Genomic DNA, 22,635 nt, shown 5'->3' on the forward strand with positions numbered 1-22,635 from the left:
AAAAGGCAAGAGATAGGCTCAAGGCATGAACACACCTCAGCTCTTGGTCTGTTCTGCAAAGTGACAAGTTATCAGAACTGGGAAATGTGAAGGGGCCCCAAAATTGCTTGACCACACAGCAGCCATGACAGGCTTAGGGACCTAGACACAGCTTCTGTGACAGGCTTACTGGCAGGCAACATCCAGATCCAGGAAAAGCCATAAGCTGACCTCACCCAGGGATCTACCCAGGGGTGAGGAAGTACCTGACATCCCAAACATTCCAACCATGAGATAAAGTGGACAGATGTCCTTGAGTCTAACACACACCTATTTTTTGTTTTGCAGACACCCCTAGACAATTGTCAGCCAATCAGGGTCCTGTACCCTGGAAATCCCCTCACCCCAATCTCTGCTATGATAAAAACTCTGCCCCACCTGAGTTCAGGGCTCTCTGCTCTCACCGCTGTGTTGGACAGACAGAGGGACCAAGCTCCGAGCTTGAAATAAAGGCTCTTTGCTTTTACATGCGGGACTCGGTCTCCGTGGTGGTCTTTTGGGGGGGGGTCCCTGCAATCTGGGCATAACAGGAAACAAGCTCCCTCTCTGATTTGCACCGGGAACCCCATCTTTTCTGTCCCCAGCAAGGGACTCTTGAGGAAATTCTAATGCCTTGGGTTCTGTTATCCTATTAGTCCAATTATCAAAAGGAGAGGCGCAAGTGTCTCTCTTTAGAACATCTGCAGTCCTCTCAGGATGGCCACGCAGCTTCAACTGAGGCATCCACGTGGCCAAACTTTATTGCTGAGCCTAAAGCTGTCACATATGTACACCAGTGCTCACATTACCTCCTGCCCGTGCCCAGGTAACCCCACTCTCACATGCCCTAGTCCCTTACTGCACTCTATCATTTCTTCCTGCCTCGCTCCTCGCTCTTCCCTTTGGGGTGGACACGCGGCAAGGGCACACTCGTGAAGACGTGACGTCATTCGAGGGAAAAGGAGCGATCTTCGTTAGGGACCAGTCCGAAATTGAAGCTTGAAGACAGTGGGTGTTTTCACTTTTGTTATTTTTCTTGAGACAGGGTCTCGCCCGCCCAGCTCAGTCTGGCTATGTGGCTGGTCTCGAATTCCTCCCGATCCTGCTACCTGGGCTTACGAACGTGTGCAATCATGCTCTACGAGGTAAGATTTTCACTTCTTTTTTTTTTTCCTTGTACCTCTCACAGTTTGAGGAGCTAACTTGCGGTAGCCTCCATCCTCAAGCGTGGCCTACCGTTACCGTGGAAACGTCTAGGCAGCTAGGTCCGTTCCCTAAGTCTTCGGCGGCGGCTAAAGCGCGCCCCGGGCACCATGGGTTCCGCCCTCGCTTAAAGCAGCTTGCCGGCCGTGGCCGACGCGTCCCCAGCAATCTTGATCCCTGCCGGACGCCGTCATCCGCTCCCGCTTAGCCCCACCCACTCCGCGGGGGCCTCCTCCCCAGCCGGCGGCCCCGCCCCTGCCTGGAGGCCCCGCCCCCGCGAATCAGCTGACCTCGCGGCCCCGCCCCTGCCCTGAGGCCCCGCCCCGTGAATCAGCTGACCTCGCGGCCCCCGCCCCTGCCCGGAGGCCCCGCCCCCGCGAATCAGCTGACCTCGCGGCCCCGCCCCTGCCTGGAGGCCCCGCCCCCGTGAATCAGCTGATCTCGCGGCCCCCGCGGTGCAGTCGGGCTCGCGCCGGGCGGGGAGCGCGGGCGGAGCTGCGGGCGCGTCAGGTGAGCCCGCGCGGGGCCGGGCGGTCCTGGGGGTTCGAAGGCGGGTCGGCCGGGGGGGCGGGAGCGCGCGGCGCCGGCCTGCGGGGGCCCAGCGCCTGCCTGTGGAAGTGCCCCGGACGCGGTGGCTCGGCCCGGCTCCCACCCTCCGGGTCCCGGCGCCGCTGCCGTCCGTGGTCGGGCTGTGTGGCGTTCCTTCGCGTCCCCCCCTCTTCCCGCCTCCACCCACGCTGCTTTCCGCCCATTCGCTCTCCGGAGGGTTGCTTGAATGGCCCACGGTGGGCGCCGAGCTGGCTGGCAAGCCCGCGCGAACCTTGCCGAGTGTCCAAGGTGGGTTTGCCCCCCAGGATGCAAAATCGCGGCGAAAAGCGGACGGGGCGGGGGGTGGGGGGGCTTTGGGTGGCGTGAAACAGCGTTTGTGGAAAATAAGAAGGACTTTGATGTTAGTCACTGGTAGTTTGGCCAAATGCTATCAAATGATCCACCAGAGGCGAGGATAAGCACGGTGGAGACAGGAAAGAACACAGGGGCGATCCTGAGGAAATGGTCCTCACTGATGTTGGTCCTCCCGGCGACCAGGGCTGTTTTGTTGGTAGATTGGTAGACGCAAGCTGCTGTGTAGGACTTCTGTGGCGACCGAAGAGGAAAAGCACACAGGTTGAATTGGGATGGCCAAGAAAGGCACTTTCTTTTTGGTTTCGGAGGGAAAGGGGGGATAACTAACTGCTGTACCCTATTAAGGCTCTAACTCCTAGCAAGGATGAACTGTGTGATGTAGGTTTATTCTGAGCAGGTGCAGAATGCAGCAAAGCCGTAGGTCCTGCTTTCTTGTTTTTGTGTTTATCATACGTATGTGTTAGGTCATTGGGATCAGTGGAACATTGGCTTCTTATTTCATATTTTTTTGATTCAGGGACTCATTGTGTAGGCCAGTCTGGCCTGGAACGCGTGGAGCTCCCCCTGCCTCAGCATCCTGAGCATTGGGTGGGTGCTGCCATACAAAGAGTGAATTGTAGTATTTTAACGTTAGTAACAGAAGCACAGTGATGAAGAGTTCTAGGCTTTGGAATACCTTGAACACGTTTCTTTGAGCCCCTTTGCCTCAGTTTTCTTATCTCTGCACTAGCCTTTCTTGGTATTAGTACCTTTACATGTACAGTTCATGCATCATTTATTACTGTGCCTGGACCACGGGAAATGACCAGTGTACATTAACTGTTTTGTTTTGTTTTTTGAGCTGAGGATCGAACCCAGGGCCATTGCTTGCTAGGCAAGCACTCTACCACTGAGCTAAATCCCCAATCCAACTGTTTTTATAGTGACTGATTTCTTCTAGTATATCACGAATCAGGCTACATTGTGACCTTTTCTTCTCTTTATTTCTTTTTTGTTTAGTTTTTAGTTTTTCAAGACAGAGTTTCTCTCTATAGCTTTGGTGCCTGTCCTGGATATCGATTGGTAGACCAGGCTGGCCTCGAACTCACAGATCCACCTGTCTCTGCTTCCGAGTGCTGGGATTAAAGGCATGGGCCACCACCACCTGGCAACCTTTTGTTTTCTAAGAGGTATATTGTTTTGAAAGAAGCAGAATTGGAGTTTCTGAAGAAAAGGGTATAACACAGATTTAAGCACAGGCATTGAAAGAGGAGAGACATTAAAGAGGATAGTAGTAGACACCCTAGCGAGGGCACAAGCTTCTCTACCTGTGGTCACCGTAGATAATAGGACCCTGAAGAGGACACAGGCTTCTCTATTGACAGTCGGATAGAGCAACTATTCCTCATTTTAGGAAATATTTTTTTTTTTTTTTTTTTTTTTTTTTTTTTTTTTTTTTTTTTTTTTTTTTTTTTTTTTATGAGACAGGGTTTCTCTGTGTAGTTTTGGTGTCTGTCCTAGATCTCAATCTGTAGACCAGGCTGGCCTTGAACTCACAGAGATCCACCTGGCTCTGCCTCCCGAGTGCTGGGATTAAAGGCATGCACCACCACCGCCTGGCAGGATATAATTTTATGATACGTATTCAGAGGAAAAAATGCTTTCAAGTTGATCTCTTTGGTATTTCATAAAGGTATTTTAATATGGAAAATATGCTGATATAATCTACACCTAGTCATAATTACTTCCTAAATTATGACTGGTATTGGCAGATTTAGAGTTCATAGTTAAATAAGAAAATTCAAAGCCGTTTTATAATGTTGAGATTTGAAAACGTGGGCCAGTGAGATGGCTCCAGTGGGTAAAGGTACTTGTTACCAAACCTGATGACTTGAGTTCAGTTCCTGAAACCCAGTGATAAAAGGACAAATTGACTGCCTGGAGTTGTCCTCTGACCTCTAGAGGCATACATGCACACACATGCGAAATAATAAATTAATAAAGTTTTTTGAAAACTCGAAAATATAGTAGTCTATAGTAGTATTAAACAGGTAATTTGGGAAGAAAACTTGAATAGTGTTCACAAACCACATGTATTTATTTTTGAGACAGGGTCTTGATTTGTAGTTCAGGCTGGTCATGGATTCTCGATTCTCCTGCTTCAGTTTCTGGACTGCTGGAATTGCAGGGGTGTGCTACCACGCATACCCCTACCTTGGGCAGCTGGACTGTCCAAAAGAAGTAAAGGATATGGTGAGAATATTGCTGGAGTTCTGATTTTAGTTTTTATGTGATTAGATATCTGAGTTAAAACAAGCAGTACCTGATGCTGAGTCTTTTTTGGGGGAGGTGGTCCTAGGTATCCCAGGCTCCCCTCAAACATGCTGTACAGTTGAGTGGTGGGGGCTGGCCTTGAACTCTTGGTCCTGTTGCCCCCATCTCTGGAGTACTGGGATTACAGGCCTACATCTGCCCATGCCACATTCCTCCTGACAGTATTTCTAAAGAATGCCACCAGCTCACAAGAGCTTTCTATAGTTCTTATTTCTTTGGATGAAGCAGAGGTGACATTTGAGAGAAGGACGATTTGTGTTGTGACAGGGTCTGCCCTGCTTTGCTTCTCTTGCTGTGACAGACACCATGACTTGGGGGTTTATGTGCTTCACATCACCCCATTCCTCGAGGGAAGTCAGGGCAGGAAGGCAAGCAGGGGCCTTGCGCTGATTGGAAGCCATAGGACCAAGAGTTCAAGGCCAGGAGTCCTGGAGGAAAGCTGCTCACTGACTTGCTTTTAGGCTTGCTCTAAGCTACCTTTCTTATACCTCCTGGGTCCACCTGCCCAGAGCTGGCACCATCCACAAAACCCAACCAGCCCAAGGTCTCAGGCTGTTACCCAGACTAGCCTGGAACTCACTCTGTAGGCCAGGCTGGCCCCAGTTTCCCAGGGCAGGATTGCAAGCATGAACCACAGCACCCTGCTCGAGAAAAGATTTTTTGTTTGTTTGCTTTTTTGTTTGTTTGTTTATTTGTTTATTTATTTATTTTGAGACAGGGTTTCTCTGTGTAACAGCCCTGGCTGTTCTGGAACTCACTCTATAGACCAGGCTGGTCTCCAACTCACAGAGATCCGAATGCTGAAGAATCAGGCATAGGTGTTGAGAGAAAGAGACACCTTAGTGAGTTCGAGGCCAGCCTGGTGTACATGGTGAGCTGCAGGACAACCAGAGCTACATAGTGAGACCCTCTCCCCAGAAAAATTGAAGAGACAGAGAGAGACAGAGAGGGAGGAAGGAAGGAAGGAAGGAAGGAAGGAAGGAAGGAAGGAAGGAAGGAAGGAAGGAAGGAAGGAAAGAAATGGCTTCTCAGCTGGGCACATGGTGATGGGTGCTTGCTGATTCCAGAGACTGAATCAGGGAGATTTCAAGTGGGTGACATAGGTGTAGGCCAGCCTGAGTTGAACTACAGAGTAAGATCCCCATGTCAAATGAAAAAAAAACTAAAGACTTCAAGAGGGTTGTGCTTAAGTGTCTTAACTATGTGTGTGTGTGTGTGTGTGTGTGTGTGTGTATACACGTTGGTGGCTTTGAAGTTACACTATTAAAAGGGTTTAAAGCATTAACCCAGGCATGCCTATAATCTCAGCATAGAGGCAGGAGGGTCAGGAGTTCAAGGTCATCCTTAGTTATATAGCCTTTTGAGGCTAGCCTGGGGCTCTAAAAGACTGCGTCAACTTCCCTGTTCTTTTTTTTTTTTTTTAAAAAGGAAGAAAATATTTTTAATTAAGTATACATTTCCATATACTTACTTTATTTAAAGAACTTTTCTTTGGTAAATGAGATTATAAAGTAGTTTATGGTACATCATGTAGGTTAGTAGTTTGGAATATAAAAAGGTGAAAAGAATCCTTTCTGCAGGCACGAGGATATCTAGGGATATGCTTTAACCATTTTTAAATTACATTTATTGATGGTGTATGCTTGTGCTTGCCAGTGCACGTGGAGCTCAGGAGACAACCTGACAGAGCCTCCTCCCACCATGCTAGGCAAGCACTCTGCCAACTAAGCGGCATTCTCACCTTCTCTGGAGCTTGGGAGCCTGTCCTGGATCTCACTCTGTAGACCAGGCTGGCCTTGAACTCATAAGAGATCCGCCTGGCTCTGCCTCCCAAGCACTGGGATTAAAGGTGTGCGCCACCACTGCCCAGCTAGCCCCATGTATTTGAAGTCTTGATCCTCCTGCCTCCACTCTCCAAGTGTTGGGACCATAAGTATATGCACCACCTGGCTAGGATTTGTGTGTGCGTGCGCGCGCACGTACAGAGGCTAAAGGTCACCATCTGCTGTCTTCTGGCATCCCTCTTCCCTTTACTTACTTATGTGTGCAGTAGGGTCCCTCATCGACTCTGGGGCTCACTGTTTCAGCTAGACCGGCTAGCCAGTAAGCTCCTGGTCAGTCCTTTAGAAAACCTTGGTAGCCAGCACCATACAAACAAGACAGCACAGCATGAGGTTGTTCTCTTGGTGCTGGCCTCATTTTCCTGTCTGGACCTGATTCCTCCGGGTCTGTGATGATGGTGGTGGTGGTGGTGTGCTTAGCTTATGCCTTTTGTTCAGTTTTGTTTTGTTTTTGGCTCTGTAGTCCAGGTTGGCCTAGACTCATGATCTTCTTGCCTCAACCTTCCGTGCGGTAGGACTGGGAGCATGCAGCACCATCCTGGCTGAAAAACAGCTACATCAGTGAGTTATTGGGAACTTTCTTGAGTGATTATATAATTCTTTTAAGTCTGAAGAAGATACAGGTTGTTTTTCAACCTTACAAATCAAAGATGGGATTTTTAGCAGTTCATTTTGCTGCCAGCGAGTTATGCATTGAGAAGCTTTAGTCTCTTTATGTCCACAAATTGACCAACTCTTCTTCCTCTTAATTATCAAGTATTTATAAATATTTTCTTCTGGATAATCCACAGTTCCTTGTGTACATGACCCCTGTGTTAAGATGTTGGTTGTACACAGAGAAGCCCTGTTTCGAAAAACCAGAGGGGGAAAAAAAAAAAAAGATGTTGGTTGTAGTGGCACACACCAGTAGGATTTGTTAAAGGAGGCAGAGGCAGGAGTTCGAGGCCAGCCTGGGCTACACATTAAAAAAAAAAAAAGATGCTGGTTGTGGCTCTGACTGAATGATGGCATCTGGGTAACGTTCACTCCAGTATTATTTTTTCTTCTACCATCTAAATATTACTGAGCCAATTGCTCAGCTTAAATGGCAAGGGGTGGGGGTGGGGTGAGGGCGGTGCAGTTTTCTGAACAAACATGTTACAAGAATGATGATAGAACTCTTTACAATAGTAATAAAGCAGCACAATCTGACTGGACACCAATAGGAAAATAGATAAACTGGTTTATTCATACAGTTGAATGTACTTATCCCCTAATAAGAAAGTGAATTAACTAGGTCTGTACTTACTGTAAGGACATTACATCGAGTGAAAGAAGTCCATGCCGAAGGTATTGACATACAGTAAGATATGTTTATGTTTAGTTCGCAAACGGTAGCATTATTTACTTCTCCGTATATAGCTAATGAGAGTACGTAACTGTCTGCGTGAACAAGAGCTGTATTTTTAGAGATGGTGGGTAACTGCCTTCAGCTTCATGTGTAACCTTCTACTGTGAAAAGGAGCTAACTGGGCAGTGGCACATACCTGGGAGGCTGAAACAGAATTGCACGTTCAAGGTCACCCTGGGCTGTGGATTGAAGCAGATTTGAAATATGTTATTATCTGTTAAAAACCAGGTGGTGAGGACATAGGTTTGATGTTTATTTTTATGTATGGCTAAGATGGTTCGTGAAACTGCACTTTACATTTTTTAAATTTGTAACCAGGTGCTTTCCTCACACGCTTTGCTTTGTGGCTTCAGAGCAGTAGAGTCTGAAGCCGCTCTTGTCTCCCTGCAGGGAGACAGAGATGGGCCAGGGCAGCACCTCTGTGCGAGCTGTTCTGAGGAGCAACAGACCCATGTCCTGGGAACTGCTTTCTCGTGTCAGGGAAGGAGGAGTGAGTCCTGTGTAAAGGCTACAGAGGAGGCAGAATGCTAGGGATTCTTGGCAAAGTCGACCATAAACCCATCCTGAACTCTTAAAAGTGCCAGGAGCAAACAGTGCCAGGGCCCTGTGGGGGAATTTGCATATAGACTGACTTGGGAAGCTATCGAAGTTTTATGTGGTCATGAGCACTTTGTTTTGAATTGGTTACATTAGTTAGTAAATGCATTATCCTGAGATATATAATTCTAACAATTACACATCAAATTCCGAAACAACTTACGCTTCGTATTGTCATGGCAATATTATAAGATATTTCCTGGGAATTTTACTAATTTTGGAAAACCCAGATTTTAAAACTGTGCAGTAGATACAGAAAGGAACTAAATGAGCGGTAATGGGCATGTCTTGTGCCGTGGCCACATACCCTTACTTCTTAGAGGAGTTTGGGTAGGTCTGGGTTAAAGCTGCAAGCCTCTGAAGGAAAGGTTGGCTGTAGGGAGGGGCTCAGAGGGGAAAGGAACCAAGTCTGACCACATTCGTTCCGTCCCCTTGACCCACGCGGTGGGCAGAGAACTGACTCCCAAAATTTGTCCTCTGATCTCCATGCAAAACACGCACGCACCCATGCACACATGCACGCACACTAAATAAATGTTTAAAAAGTTTGGAAAAGGGGGGAAGAAGACTAAACTGAGTATTAGGACAGCTCCCTGGAACTTCAGGTCAAAGGCTGTGTGTCTTCCATTTAGGTTCTCCTTTAAATAGAGTCAGCTTGTTCATAGTGGTTAGTGTGAATACAGGCATAAAAACGTCATGCTTTCTGACCTCCAGAATGGGCAAAGACTTAGTAAAGACATTATCTCATTAGCACAAAATTAGAAGTAATAAGTAGCTTTCTTAGCTAGGCTGCTGGATTCACTCAGTGCATTAATTGACCCTTACTCTGGGTCAAGATTGTTAGCATTTGCAGTGGCCGGGACAGTTCCAGTTGATCAGCATGTCAGTTCTTGCAGGTGAGCTGTCCTCAGCCTTGCATGCCTGGTAAAGGTGTCAGTGGCAAGAAGTGCATGCCTTAATCCACATGTCAACATAGTGACCTAGAGTCCAGGAGCAAATAATTACTAAGTATTTTACCTGTGTAACATCCCAGATTCTCTTAAATAACTAGTTACTGTGTCCACGGTGTGAACTCTGGTTTGTTAGATTTTAACACATTGTAACTCAGACTTCAGAAGGAAAGTACTAGTCAGGTATAGTGGCTGGTACATGTAATCTCGGGGTTTACAAGACTGAGGCAGGAAGATTGCAGAGTTCACAGCACCTGGACTACAGTGTGAAGTTCTGTCTATCTCTATCTCACCTGTGTAGACAAAAAAAGAAACAAGTCATGGATGGCTACTTGAAAATCTAGTAATTTTGTATTGAAGCCACTAATGCCACTAGGTAATCTGTAAATTCCTTTCATAGTTTATGATACAGTTTGCTCCATTGTTTTATTGCTTTCCTGTTTCTGGTTGTAATTTTTTTTTTTTTGAAACAAGGTCAAGAGTCCCGTGTAGCCCAGGGCGGCTTGTAACTTGCTATAGGTGTGGCTGGTCTTGACTTTGGATCTGCCGATCTCTGCCTTCCATGTGCTGGGATTAAAGGAGTGCGTCACTGTGCCCAGTTTACCTTCCTATCTTAATGTGTAGTCATTTTTTAAATTTAAGTTACACATGGTACTTACTCACATGTGTGTGGGTGTGCTCACGCTGAGCACATGCAGGTCAGAGGACAACTCTTGGGAGCCAGTTTTCTTTTCACCTTGTGGGTCCCAGGGATTGAACTCAGGTCTGGTGACAAGTTTATCCACTGAGCTGTCTTGCTGGTTCTGTTCAGTTTTAAACACTAATTATCATTATGTTTGTAACTTCATTACTGCTAATATATATAATATATATTATATATATGTTTATATATATAATTTGCTTGTTTTCTTTCTTTCTTTTTTTTTTCTCGAGACCTGGAACTCTCTCTGTAGACAGGCTGGCCTTGAACTCACAGAGATCCACCTGCCTCTGCCTCCCAAGTGCTGGGATTAAAGGTGTGCACCACCACCGCCCAGCCATTGCTATTATTTTCATCAACACTTGTTAGACAAGTGTTCTACTCCCGAATTATACTCCCAGTCCCAAAGACCCGTTCTAAACCACCGTGAAGAGGGAAGTAGTGTGGTATGGGGTACATTCTTGTACTCTCAGTGTTCTCTGGGCAGAGACCAGAATCGCTTCTTCAGATGTGAGGCTAGCCTGCACTACACAGTTCTAGGCCAGCTAGGGCGACATGGTGAGACTGTCTGAAAAAACAGGTTGGGAAGAGAAGGAAGGGCAAGGGAGAGAGAACACGTTAGCTTTCTTGATGTCTTGAGGATACTGTCTTCGCTGTAGAAAGCTACCGGCTGTAGGGATCACTTCAGCTCAAGAGTTTGAAGCTGGCCAGGGCAACATGTAAGCCTTCGTCTATCCACCTTCCCCTCCCCACCCCAAATAAGAAGCAAGCACACCGAAGAAGCAGAATGGAACCTATAAGAAGTTAAAGGTTGGGAGACATACTAAAAATTACAGTTTTTTTTTTTAAGAATACAGGTTCCAAGCCCTTTACTTGGAACTGTTATTAGACATATGTTTTGAAGCTGAGATTTTTCTCTCCTGAAAGGTGTGTAAACTGTGTGTCATGTGGCACCTCCCCTGGGGTCCGTGCCAGCCTCTAATCATATTGATATTTCTGCACCAGGAGGGCAGGGCAGTATTTGCCCTAGAGGGACAAAATAACAAATCCCTCGTTGCTTCCGGTAGGCTTTTACAGCTGACTGAATCGAGGTCAGATTGGACTCTGCTGTGAGAAAAGCTTTCAGAGCTTTGGACTTTGGGTTTCTGGTTCTGATATTGTGGGAATACGGATGGTTCATTGCTCTTCCTTTTAAAGACAGACTCTGCATTATTCCCCAAGCGAGGCTCTAACTCAAAGCAATCCTCCTGTCTTAGCCTCCCCAGTTGTGGGGTCATAGGCATGCACCACACCATACGTGACTTGCAGCTCTTTTTAGCAGTGATTAGGACACTGGGCCATATTCGTTTTAGAGCATTCCCAGATCCTGCTATTAAAACAGCGTCTTTAACTACACACAGCTCATTTTTCCCTCACAGAAGGTGTGTATCCAGTGAGATCTAAAAGTGCCTCCCTTTGCTAAGAACCAAGGTTTGCTCTTATTTTAATGTGTCACCTGGGGGTTGAGTCCTCTTCCTGTGAAGGAGATAATTAATAGCTTGCAGAGTGGTGTTCTCTAAAGCGAGCCTAGCTTCGGCCTTTGGCGCCTGGAACTTAACAGGTAGAACCACCAGAGGCTGGGTTGTCTGTGTTACGGAGATTCTGTTGCTGTGTGGAAAGAACGGCCTCGAAGGGCAGTGGACTCCACCGCCTCTGACTTCACGTGAGAACTGTTTAGACAGCGTCTTTATCAGTGAGTTAATACAGGACGCAGGTCAGTGGAGGAAGGGTGCTGTTAACACGAGAAAGGCGGCTGGGTGCAGGGCTGGGTCTCCACAGAGCACAGGACCGTAGCCTTCCCGCAGGGAGAGCTGTCTCTGAGGAGCCCCACAGCTGGGCCATCTTCACCAACTTCAGTGCTGTGTGAATGGAGAAGCAATCGTAGAAACATTAGAAAAAAAAAAAAAACTTTTTTTTTTTTTTTTTTTGGCTTACCCCCTTTTTCTGTGTTAATTCATAATTGAGGAGAGGTGTTAATGGAGTTGGTAAATACCAACGTCCCTCAGCGTGTGAGCTTTGGACCGTGGTATTCTGCAGTATTCTCTCCCTCTCTCTCTTTTTCTTGTATTTATTTATTATGTATACAGCCAGATCTCATTACAGATGGCTGTGAGCCACCATGTAGGTGCTGGGAATTGAACTCATGACCTCTGGAATTACAGTCAGTGCTCTTCACCTCTGAGCCATCTCTCCAGCCCCCAGCATTCTCTTTTTTCATTGTTCTATCTAAGTTTCAGGCAGACACATCTTCCTGAAAAGCATCAAATGTCTTAAAGCTACTGTAACAAAATGAAGCCCGGCATGGGGTGCCCACCTATAGTTAGTGCTTGGGGAGTTGAGGGAGGGGCTCACCAGTGTGAGGCTAGCTCGGGCTACGTAGAAAGACCACATTAAAGAAAGAAGCACAGAAGGGAACCGTTTCTACAGCAGTGTTCATAAAGTAAAATGTCTGTAAAATAGTTTTCTCCCTCCGCCCTTGTGAGGGGGAGAGAGGGTCACTTGTAACCCAGGCTATCCCCACACTCTTGGTAGCTGAGGATAGCCTTGAATTTCCTGTGCAAGGGCAGCACTTGTCCTTAACTGCAGAGCCGCCTCACCAGCCTCCTTTCTTTCTTTCTTTCTTTCTTTCTTTCTTTCTTTCTTTCTTTCTTTCTTTCTTTCTTTCTTTCTTTCTTTTTCTTTCTTTCTTTCTTTCTTTCTTTTTTTGTGTGGATATTTTTACTTTTTTTCACCCCTTCTTTTTTGAGACAGCTTCTCTTTTTTTGGTTTTTCGAGACAGGGTTTCTCTGTGTAGCTTTGCGCCTTTCCTGGAACTCACTCTGTAGCCCAGGCTGACCTCGAACTCACAGAGATCCGCCTGGCTCTGCCTCCCGAGTGCTGGGATTAAAGGCGTGCGCCACCACCGCCCGTTGAGACAGCTTCTTATACTATAGCTCAGGCTGGACTGGGACGCACTACCGTAGCCCAGGGTGGCCTTGAACCCATGGCAGTTCTACCGCCGCCACTTCCTGATAGCTGGGGTCATAGTTTACGGTAGTTTTGGTTGTCAGGCAACAGGACAAAATTCAGTCTTGATGTGGTGAATTTACTTCAGGAAATGAGATGTGGCTCCTAGAAGGGTGCTCCGGCTCCTGCTAGGTGTTGTAATCAGAAGTCCTGATCTCCACAGATGAGCACCGAGTATGTCCGGCTCCAGCGTTTCATTGCACACCATGAAATGGACGTCTTACTAAAGCTAGTTACCGTCACCAACAGAGTTAGTAGCAGTTAATAGTTCTGTTTATCAAATAGCGTTATGTTTATTTAGATTTACCTTCTGTTTACACAGTACCTTTCATCCAACTTTGAAGGATCCAAACCCATTCTAAATTAAGCTCTTACAAAGTGGAAAGTAACTTCCTCCGGATACACAGATGGGAAGGTAGTGAGAACTCCAGGCAGTCTGCAATAAACAGATGGACTGAGAGGGCCCTGCCCAGTGTGGGTTGTCTGCCGAGCAGTGACCATGCCATCCCCTCTGCAGAAAATTCTAAATTTGGTCCCAGTATTATAAGGCCCACAGAAATAGGGCTTCATTGCTTGTATTTTTTATGAATTTTGGTGCCTTTAAAAACATGAATTTTTAAATTGAAACTCATTAAACATTTCCTTTGCTTATTTTTCTTCCTTTTTTTTTTGTTTAAACATTGATTTTTTTTAAACTAATGGGCCGTGATTTTTGTACATTAATCTTTATTTAGTTCTTTTCCATTGAATGATTTTTGTTGTTATATTTTGAGACAAGGGCTTGTGGTGTATCCAGTTAACCTTGAATTTTTTTTTGTTTATTACTGATTAATTACTTATTTATTGAGGTGGTATTCCATTGTCTTTGGATAACGATAGTAGATTCTTCACCAGTCTTTTTGCAGCCATTTCTGTTTATTAGCTAAATGAAAACCAGATCATGTCATTTCTCTGTTTAAAACTCTGGGATAGCTTCCCCATACACTCAACATAAAATCATTCAATATAAAGCCCTAAGTTTGAGAGCAAGAGAGATGGCTCACTGGTTAAGAGCTAGTGTTCATGTAGCCCAGGCTAGCCTTCAACTCAGGATAATCTAGCTCTACCCTCTAAGTGCTAGGATCACAGATGTGTGCCACAACTCCCAGCTTGGCTTTGAACTTTGAACTTCTGCCTCAGCTTCCTGAGAGCTGAGATTATGGTCAGTTGCTACTATGCCTGGATTCTGGGTGGAGGATTGTATTTTATTTTATTCCTTGGGGGGAATATTGGGGAACGAATCCAGAGTCAGTATGTATTACCACTCAACTGCATCCCCAACAGGTTTAGTTTTTATAAACGAAATGGGAACTTTAAGACACCAATCTGATTCTTAAGACCCCCCCCCCTTTTTTTTTCTGGTCTTTCTCTTACCAGTTGAACATGGTGTGTGTGTGTCTGTGTCTGTGTCTGTCTGTCTGTCTGTCTGTCTGTCTGTCTTGTCCTTATGAAGTCTCTCCACAGCATAGAACTCCAGGTTTTGTAGGAACAAGAGCCCTGCCACACCTAGTTAATCTGCATAATCTGCATCCCTGGCATTCCAGGCACCGTGGGCAGCTGTGCTGGAAAGAAGGTGCACTGAGCTCTGGTGAGCACTCAGCTTGTGGCCCAGGGGCCCAGCAGACAGTGCTTCCTCCAGTTAGCGTGCTGGGCCACAAGGAACATTACAGAGACTCTGAGCTGGTGATCGGTTAGGGTGAAGGCTTCTGCCACACTAATACTCAGACTGTCCAGATCAGATGAGCTGGTGATCGGTTAGGGTGAAGGCTTCTGCCACACTAATACTCAGACTGTCCAGATCAGATGAGCTGGTGATCGGTTAGGGTGAAGGCTTCTGCCACACTAGTACTCTTAAACTGTCCAGATCAAATGGCAAGTGCTGGGCCTAGAAACCTCTCATTTCAAATACAGATTTCTTCTAGCCTTTTCGGGTTTGAAGCACGCTAGTTTTGAATTGAGATTGATTTGGGGAAATTACCACATAAGTTCCAATAAATGGAAAAATGTTGTATTTTAATTAAACACACAAAGTAATTTGATAATTAACATTTTTTGTTCATTACTGAAAATTAAAATGAGTTGGATGTGATATATTACTGAGATTTTAAAAAATCTTTCCCAGTTGGAATTTAAATTTTTATGTGTCCCAGAAGTACTTAAAAAGTAACCTTCATATGTGTATTAGTTTTGTTTCTATTGCTGCCATAAAACACCATGACTACAGCAACTTATAAAAGAAAGTGTCTAACCCCGTAGAGTTAAATGGGGTTAGAAGTCACCATGACGGAGCAAAGGGAAAGTGGCAGCAGCAGCCAAGAGCTCCGGCACTGCAAACAGAGCGCACTGGGAATGGCCCAACAAGGCCACGCCCCCATCCTTCCCAAACAGTTCCACTAACTGGGGACCGAATATTCAAATAGATGGGGGCGCTTCTCATTCAAACTACCACAATCTGTATGTAGTTTTTGTAGTGAATACGTTGATTTGCAGATTGAATTACCTCCTTTATAATAATTTTTAAAACTGAAAAATCCATTGCCTGGAGGAGTTCAGCTTCTTGCAGACTTCCTTTTCTTCTGTGCTGTTCCTTTGATGGTCAGTAGGCGTTTTATAAGCTCAGTGGGCAGGCGCAGACTTGATATATGACTTTGAGTAGGCAGGCTCTGAAATAGTTGGAATAGTTTCTCTGAATATTTATTACTCAGTGAGCAGACACTTGTTAGAGGCCCGCCCTCCCCCCACTCTCCTTTTGAAAGGATAAAGGCAGAGTATTCAAATATTCTTCCACTACTCTGTGATTCCTATTTAGTGTTTTAGTGTGTCCTAAACAGTGTTTTCTATTTAGGTCTTGATAGAACTTTTGCGAAGGGAATGATTTGGTGATGGAGTGTTCTTCCTGACCGATGGACTCAAAGAAGAAAAGGTAAAATCATTTTCTTCTCCCCTGCAGACAAATCCATGTAGTTGTAAGTAATGTTTAGTTTGGTTTTCTTCTCAGTGGTATGAAGTGGGAGCACATGATTGCATTTGTAATTGGTAGGTAAAGAGACAAAATCATTTGAATAAAGGTGATTAGAGAAAAGCTTTGTTAGTTTCTTATGCTTATAAAGGGTCTTCATTATCTTACAACTCTTAAGGACATTCTTTTGTACAATCAATTTTGTTTTAATCTTTCTTTAGAAAACTACTCACAGAAGATGTTTAAAAAGAAGGTTAAATTGTAACTTTCCTTCAATAACTTGTTAAGCCCAATTATAATTTAAGGGAATGTTGTTTAGCAAAAGGAGAGACATTTTAAAAAACTTTTCTGTTTCCACTAAAGTAGAAGAATCTGTGTTTTCTAGAAACAAGTAAACAAAAACACCAGTGTAGCTGGGTGTGCTGGCACACGTCATTAATCCCAGCACTCGGGAGGCAGAGGCAGGTGGATCTCTGTGAGTTCAAGGGCCAGCCTGGGCTACAGAGAGAGTTCCAGGCTATCCAGGGCTGTTACACAGTGAGACCCTGTTTCAGGGGTGGGGGGGTAGAGGATTCCTTCTTAACAGTATAAGGAAAGTATAAAGGACTGTTGTCAGTTACAAATTTGATTCTTAAAAAAGTCTAGATAATGGGAAATCAAACAGTGGTGTGCACTGGCAGTGGCCTGTATTCGGCCGTAACGAAGAGTGAAATCTTGTCATTTGCAGCCACATGCGTGGGCATTTGTTGAAGTAGGTCAGGCATAGAAAGACACATACTACCCCTCGTTGCTTACGTGTGGAAGGTGGAAAGTTGATCTCTTGAAGCTAGAGGGCAGAAAAGCGGTTGTCAGAACATGGGGAGAATGGATGGTTAATGTATATCCGTGCCTTTGTATGGGAAGAATACCTGAGAATGTTCTGCCAGACTATAGGGTGAACAATAGGTAGTAATGAGTTCTCTCTTTTTTTTTTTTTTTTTTTTTTTTGAGCCTCACTCTGTAGCTCAGACTGACATTTAGCTCAGACTGTTCTCCAACTCGGAAGGCTTCTCCCCAGCCTCCCGAGTGCTGGGATGGCAGCTAAGTGCTGCCACACTCAGTTCTGTGTAGTCCCATGTAGCTCGTAGAGAGGATTTTGAATGCCCCAAATACAAAGAAATAATTTATATTTAAAGTGAGGAATATGATGGTTACCCTGACCATTAACATACATAAATGTATAGAATTAACACATTTGTACTCTCTTTATATGTTCAAGTATATGCCAGATACACATAATAATATTTAAAAACTAAATAGCAGTGGGCTGAGGATAGAGCTCAGTTATACAGAGCTTACCTGTTATGTGCAAGGCCGCAGGCAGGTTCAGTCCCCAGCACCATCAGCAAATGTAAATAGCAGTTAGATTTAAAGTCAACATAAAGTGAAAGATTTCATTTCCTCTCTCATCAAATTAGAAATTTTGTGCTGCCAAATCACTAAACATAAAAATGTCTCAGGCCTTATTTATTGCTTAGAGGCCAGTAATTTGTGGGTTTAGATTATCTCCTAGCCCAGTTGTATTATTTTGGCCCGGGTGTCATACTTAACCAAAGTGTAAAGCAAATGCTAGTTAAACCGTGTGACCCAGCCATCCCTGCATCCGTGCCGGGAGAAGGTACAGTCTCGGATTCACAGCCCCACCTCCCCAGTGCATGCACAGACCGACAGAAGGAAAGTAGTGTCCGGAGAGTTAGTGAGGGAGGAGGGAACAGCTTTGAGTTGTGGGGATAACTGTTAGGATCTTTTTCTTTTTGAATGTTTGTAGCTCAACAGAGGCAGAAGGATCCAAAGAAAGAGGCCTGGTTCATGTCTGGCAGGCAGGATCCTTTGCTCTAACACCAGAGAGGTTGCCAGGCTGGGGAGGAAAGACTGTCCTTCAGGCAGCCCTGGGGGTGAAGCATGGAGTTCTTCTGACTGAAGGTATGTATGTCAGAGGCCCTGCCCGTGCCTGCGCTGGGTCAGGAGAGGGTTCCTGACCACCGCGGGCCCTTTCTGAGGTTCGCTGCAACTTGTACCCTCTAGTTCTCAAATTATAGCACAACTCATTTTACAAAAACCCACCACATTTATTTGTAAACTGAAGACATTCTATTGGCTTGAATAAAAGGGGCAATTGTAGTTCTTAAATTTTATAGTAGTCACCACATAAGTAGCCTACACAGACTGTTTTCACATATCAGAACAGCAATGCCAGTGAGAGCTGGGGCTTATTACCCCAGAATTCCCCGGGCCACCACTCACGTGAGTCACTGATGAGCAAGGGAGTGAGTGCAGCATCCCAGCTGAACTCCATCTGGTCAGAGCCTTCCTCTCCTGCCCCGTAACCACGGGCCGTGGAGTCTCAGTACAGCGCTCTGTGGTGGGAAAAGGCAGCTCCAAGCATCTGAAGGAGATCACTCAGATCTTGATGCCAGCTTACCAACCTAGTCATAGAAAGGTTGATTTGGGTCAAGATTTCCATCGATGTCTAATTTTAAATTTCTGTTAGTCGACATTTAAGAATTAATAATGTTTTGCATTTTCATTGTGAGAGTTAAGAGAAGAAAACTCTAGGAAACAGCTTAAACCTGGTGTTATGAAATAAACATGAGCATATGAAAGTTCTTTCTAGTGGGTTATTATATTGCTTTTATTATGTTACATATTATATTAAGATTTTAGAAAATACTTATTTGAAAAATGTGAACTATAAGTTTAATATCTATACTATGGATCTCAAAATGTATAATTCTCAAGAAAGTATGGGAGAATCTGGTGGTCTTTTTCTTTCTCCTTTTGGCAGTACTGCAGATTGAACCTGGGACCTCTTGTATGCTAAGCAAAATCTCTAGCACTGAGCTATAGAACTAGCCTTTGTTAAACTAAGATTTTTGGAATATGTTAATTAAATACCTGAAAACCTTTTAGAAAGATATATGGAAATGCCAGGTGGTGGTGGCACATGCCTTTAATCCCAGCACTTGGGAAGCAGAGGCAGGTGGATCTCAGTGAGTTCGAGGCCAGCCTGGTCTACAAAGCGAGTTCCAGGGCAGCCAGGATTGTTACATAGAGAAACCCTGTCTTGAAAAAAAAAAAAAAAAAAGGATATTCGGAATCCTTCCATTAACGTGGCACCTTTAAAATCTAGAGTTAGGCTGTGAGATGGCTCAGTAGGTAGAGGCACTTGGCACCCAAGCCTGATGCCCTGAGTTTGGTGTCCCGACTCTGCATGCAGGTAGGAGAGAAGCCGCCCCTTGGATTGTGGAATGAGCCTCCCCACATCTCACACACACACCAATAATAATATATTTAATAGAAAAATGATCTAGACTTGTAGCCAAGTGTGGTAGCTCATTTAGGAGGCTGAAACAGGAGGATTGCCATGAGGTTGAGGCTAGCCAGGGCTGCACGGTTAGCTCCAAGTCAGTCTGGGTTGCAGAGGGAGACCCTGTCTCACAAAAGCTGGCATAGTTGTTGAGGGAAAGCTTCTCTTGTTCTCATGTTTAAGCAACACCATGTTATTAAGTGTCCAAGTTACATAAAGAATGCAGATTCATCTCCGCTGGGGATATATGGAGCTCAATGGTAGAGTACATGCCTAGCATAAAAGACCCTGGGTTCAATCTCTAGCAAAGAAAGAAGAGAGAAAACTCATGGCATGTGCCATGGTCCAGAGTTGTATTCTCCAGGTGAGGAGATGGCACACAGTGTAATTTTGGTTCAGTGCTTGCTGGCTACTTTTTAGTGGCTTATGATGCTGTCTGTTAATAGTGGACCGTGTACCTTACCTTGTATTCTCACTATTATCCATAATGCCGAAAGATGGGAAGAGCAGAAATGCTCTGCCCTTACCCAAGTCCTTATGACGTGCTTCTGAAGGTTTCTGCTGATGAAGTGTCCTGTTAGTTCAATGACCTCTCCTCTTTATCTTTTGAACCTTAGATGGTTTGGTCTACAGCTTCGGGACCCTTCCTTGGAAAAGCGAATCAGCAGACATCTGTCCAAGCAGCCCTCTTCTAGAAAGTGCCTTGGTTGGGCACCATGTTGTTACGGTGGCAGCGGGGAGCTTCCACAGTGGAGCGGTGACAGAAAGCGGGGCGGTGTACATGTGGGGGGAGAATGCGGCTGGCCAGTGTGCAGTCGCTAACCAGCGGTCTGTGCCGGAGCCGAGTCCCGTCAGCATCTCTGACTCGGAGACCAGCCCTTTGTTGGCGGTGAGGATTCTGCAGTTGGCATGTGGCGAGGAACACACACTGGCACTGTCCATCAGCAGAGAAATCTGGGCATGGGGCACCGGCTGTCAGCTGGGTCTCATCACCACCACCTTCCCAGTGACAAAGCCACAAAAGGTGGAGCACCTTGCCGGCCGGGTGGTGCTCCAGGTCGCCTGCGGTGCGTTCCACAGCCTGGCACTTGTACAGTGCCTCCCCCCGCAGGACCTGAAGCCGGTCCCGGAGAGGTGCGTCCAATGCAGCCAGCTGCTCATCACCATGACAGACAAAGAGGACCATGTGATAATCTCAGACAGCCACTGCTGCCCTTTAGGGGTGACGCTGTCCGAGTCCCAGGCAGAAGATCACGTCAGCACGGCCCCCAGCCCCCACGCAGAGCCGGAGACGCTGGACGGGCAGGGGGAGGTGTTTGAGAACGCTTCGGCAGACGCTGACCCGAATGTGGGGACCGTGCAGACCACAAGTGGCAGTGCCGTTTCCTCTCAGCAGAACATCGAGGGGACGCCCGAAGGGTCTTCAGCCAGAACGGCGCCCTCATACCCCGACACCCAGGCGGTAACTGCATACCTGCAGAAGCTGTCCGAGCAGCCAGTGAGGGAGAACCAGGAGCATGGAGAAAAGCCACCCCAGCTCCAGGTAGCTGCTACATTTATAACATAAAGGTTTTCTTGGAGTTAAAGGATTTGTTTCTTTAGGAACTAAGTCCTGAATCTTGGCAGACGATTTTATTTTTTCCCCTTGTCAGGCTGCTGTAATTCTGTCTTGCTAGGCCTAAAGAGGGAGGCGCCTGAGTTAAATCAGATGGCTCTTTATTTGACCCTTCCTAATGTTGAAAGATGTCATGCTGGGCTTGCTTTAGCAGACTGAGAGAGCTGCTTGTTTATTTCCTTGTGTGTTGCCATCCTGGCCGAGTCATCACATTTTGGTAGTCCCCAGAAGAGTTTAACTTGGTGTAACCATTGGCTCGCAGAGCTGCTTCTGGACTGCACTGGTGCATCCCTTTAGAGTTCTGTAAAACTCTTTCCCTCTGTCTAGGGAGGATACCCGTTTGCAGACTGTTCAGTGGAAGGCAGATGTGTAACAGTTAACAGTTTCTAGACGTGCTGGTGCATGCCTGTAATCTCAACATTCAGGAGGCCAAGGCAGGAGGATTGTTGTGAGTTTGAGGCTAGCCTATGCTACATAGTATCAAGCTAGTCAGGGCTACAATTAACAGTCTCATAAAACAAAAGGAAACAAAAAGAGAGAAAAGAAACTTCAAGGCTTTATATTGTGTTTCAGATTGATTTTTTTGTTTGTTTGTTTTCAGTTATGACTGGGCCTTACTGGGCCTTATTTGAGGTGGGGAAATACTTTTGTCTTGTTTAAAATATTCTCATTTAAAGACTAATGAAATGGGGGACATTGCTGTTGGAAACACATTGTTCCAAAAGGTTTTCTCTGGGATTATCTTCTGATTTGCTTTGTGCCAAAGGGGGTTGTGGGGGGCGGGGCGACAGACTCACCTAATCACATCCACCTAATCACTTTGGAACTGTTGTCTGCTCTCTTTTTAACTCAGGGTCTTTAAAGTCACAAGAGCTCGCAGTTCTTTATCCCACGTCTACACTGCCAGAGTGAGAAAGTGGGATATTTTTAGATAGTCCTGCTTCACGCATGTGCTCTGAACTTGGTAGTATTTGACTTTTTTTTTTCTTCCAATTAAGAGTAAGCTGTTTATAAAAAAGTATTACAAAAATCCAAACAAAGCAGCATTAATTTATTGAGAATGTTTGTAGAAAATTCTTAAGACTGTACATGTTTATAAAAGCATTGACTTTGCTAGATCTCAAGTTTGAGGTTACTACAGGCTGTAGAGAACTTGTCTCAAAAACAAACACAGAAATCAAAAAAGTCTGTCCTTCTAGAAGTCATTCCTCCATTGAAGATAAAGCTAAAAGCTTGCTGTATACAGTCATTTGGCTCTCAAACTGCCACTGTCAAAAAAAAAAAACAACAACAAAAGAAATTGCCTTTTCCTTTGAACTTATTTTGATAAACGTTTGAAGTTTTTATCATGTATGTTGATTTTGACAGTGTGTGTTCCCACTAAATTTAGCTTAATCTTTGTAAATAACGTTTTAGCCTTACATCCAACAGTGAAAATTTTATATGCTATTCTTTATTATTGGTTGACTATGAATTCTAAAATTATGTCTTGAATCAAAATGACTAGTAATTGGTTTTTCATTACTTTATTCATTTAACTACAATAAATAGCTAGAATGTAGCTCAGTGGTAGAGCACTTACCTAGCATGCTTGAGGCTTTCAGCACCTCAAAATAAAGAATTTCAAAGTATCCATCCATCCATCCATCCACCCACCCACCCACCCACCCACCCACCCATCCATCCATCCATCCATTCATCCATCCACCTACCCAC

At 45.3% G+C, this 22,635-nt stretch overlaps 1 protein-coding gene across 5 annotated transcripts in view; it reads left to right on the plus strand.

Moving 5' to 3' along the window:
• The first annotated feature begins 952 nt into the window (after nt 1-952).
• Als2 (alsin Rho guanine nucleotide exchange factor ALS2) overlaps nt 953-22,635 on the plus strand; it is a 72,776-nt gene continuing 51,093 nt past the window's right edge. Inside the window, exons 1-4 of one of the 5 annotated variants that reach the window (XM_015993940.3) lie at nt 953-1,163; nt 15,845-15,922; nt 17,766-17,920; nt 19,922-20,847. In XM_015993940.3, the coding sequence (XP_015849426.1) occupies nt 15,903-15,922; nt 17,766-17,920; nt 19,922-20,847 (1,101 nt within the window). In that variant the 5' untranslated portion in view covers nt 953-1,163; nt 15,845-15,902. Of the gene's footprint in view, nt 1,164-1,630; nt 1,732-1,782; nt 2,059-15,844; nt 15,923-17,765; nt 17,921-19,921; nt 20,848-22,635 lie in introns of those variants that run through there. The other 4 variants (XM_076550343.1, XM_006975035.4, XR_006063113.2 and 1 more) reach the window with 4 other exon arrangements.

This window comes from Peromyscus maniculatus, chromosome 13 (genome assembly GCF_049852395.1).
Source record: "Peromyscus maniculatus bairdii isolate BWxNUB_F1_BW_parent chromosome 13, HU_Pman_BW_mat_3.1, whole genome shotgun sequence".
NCBI lineage: Eukaryota > Metazoa > Chordata > Mammalia > Rodentia > Cricetidae > Peromyscus > Peromyscus maniculatus.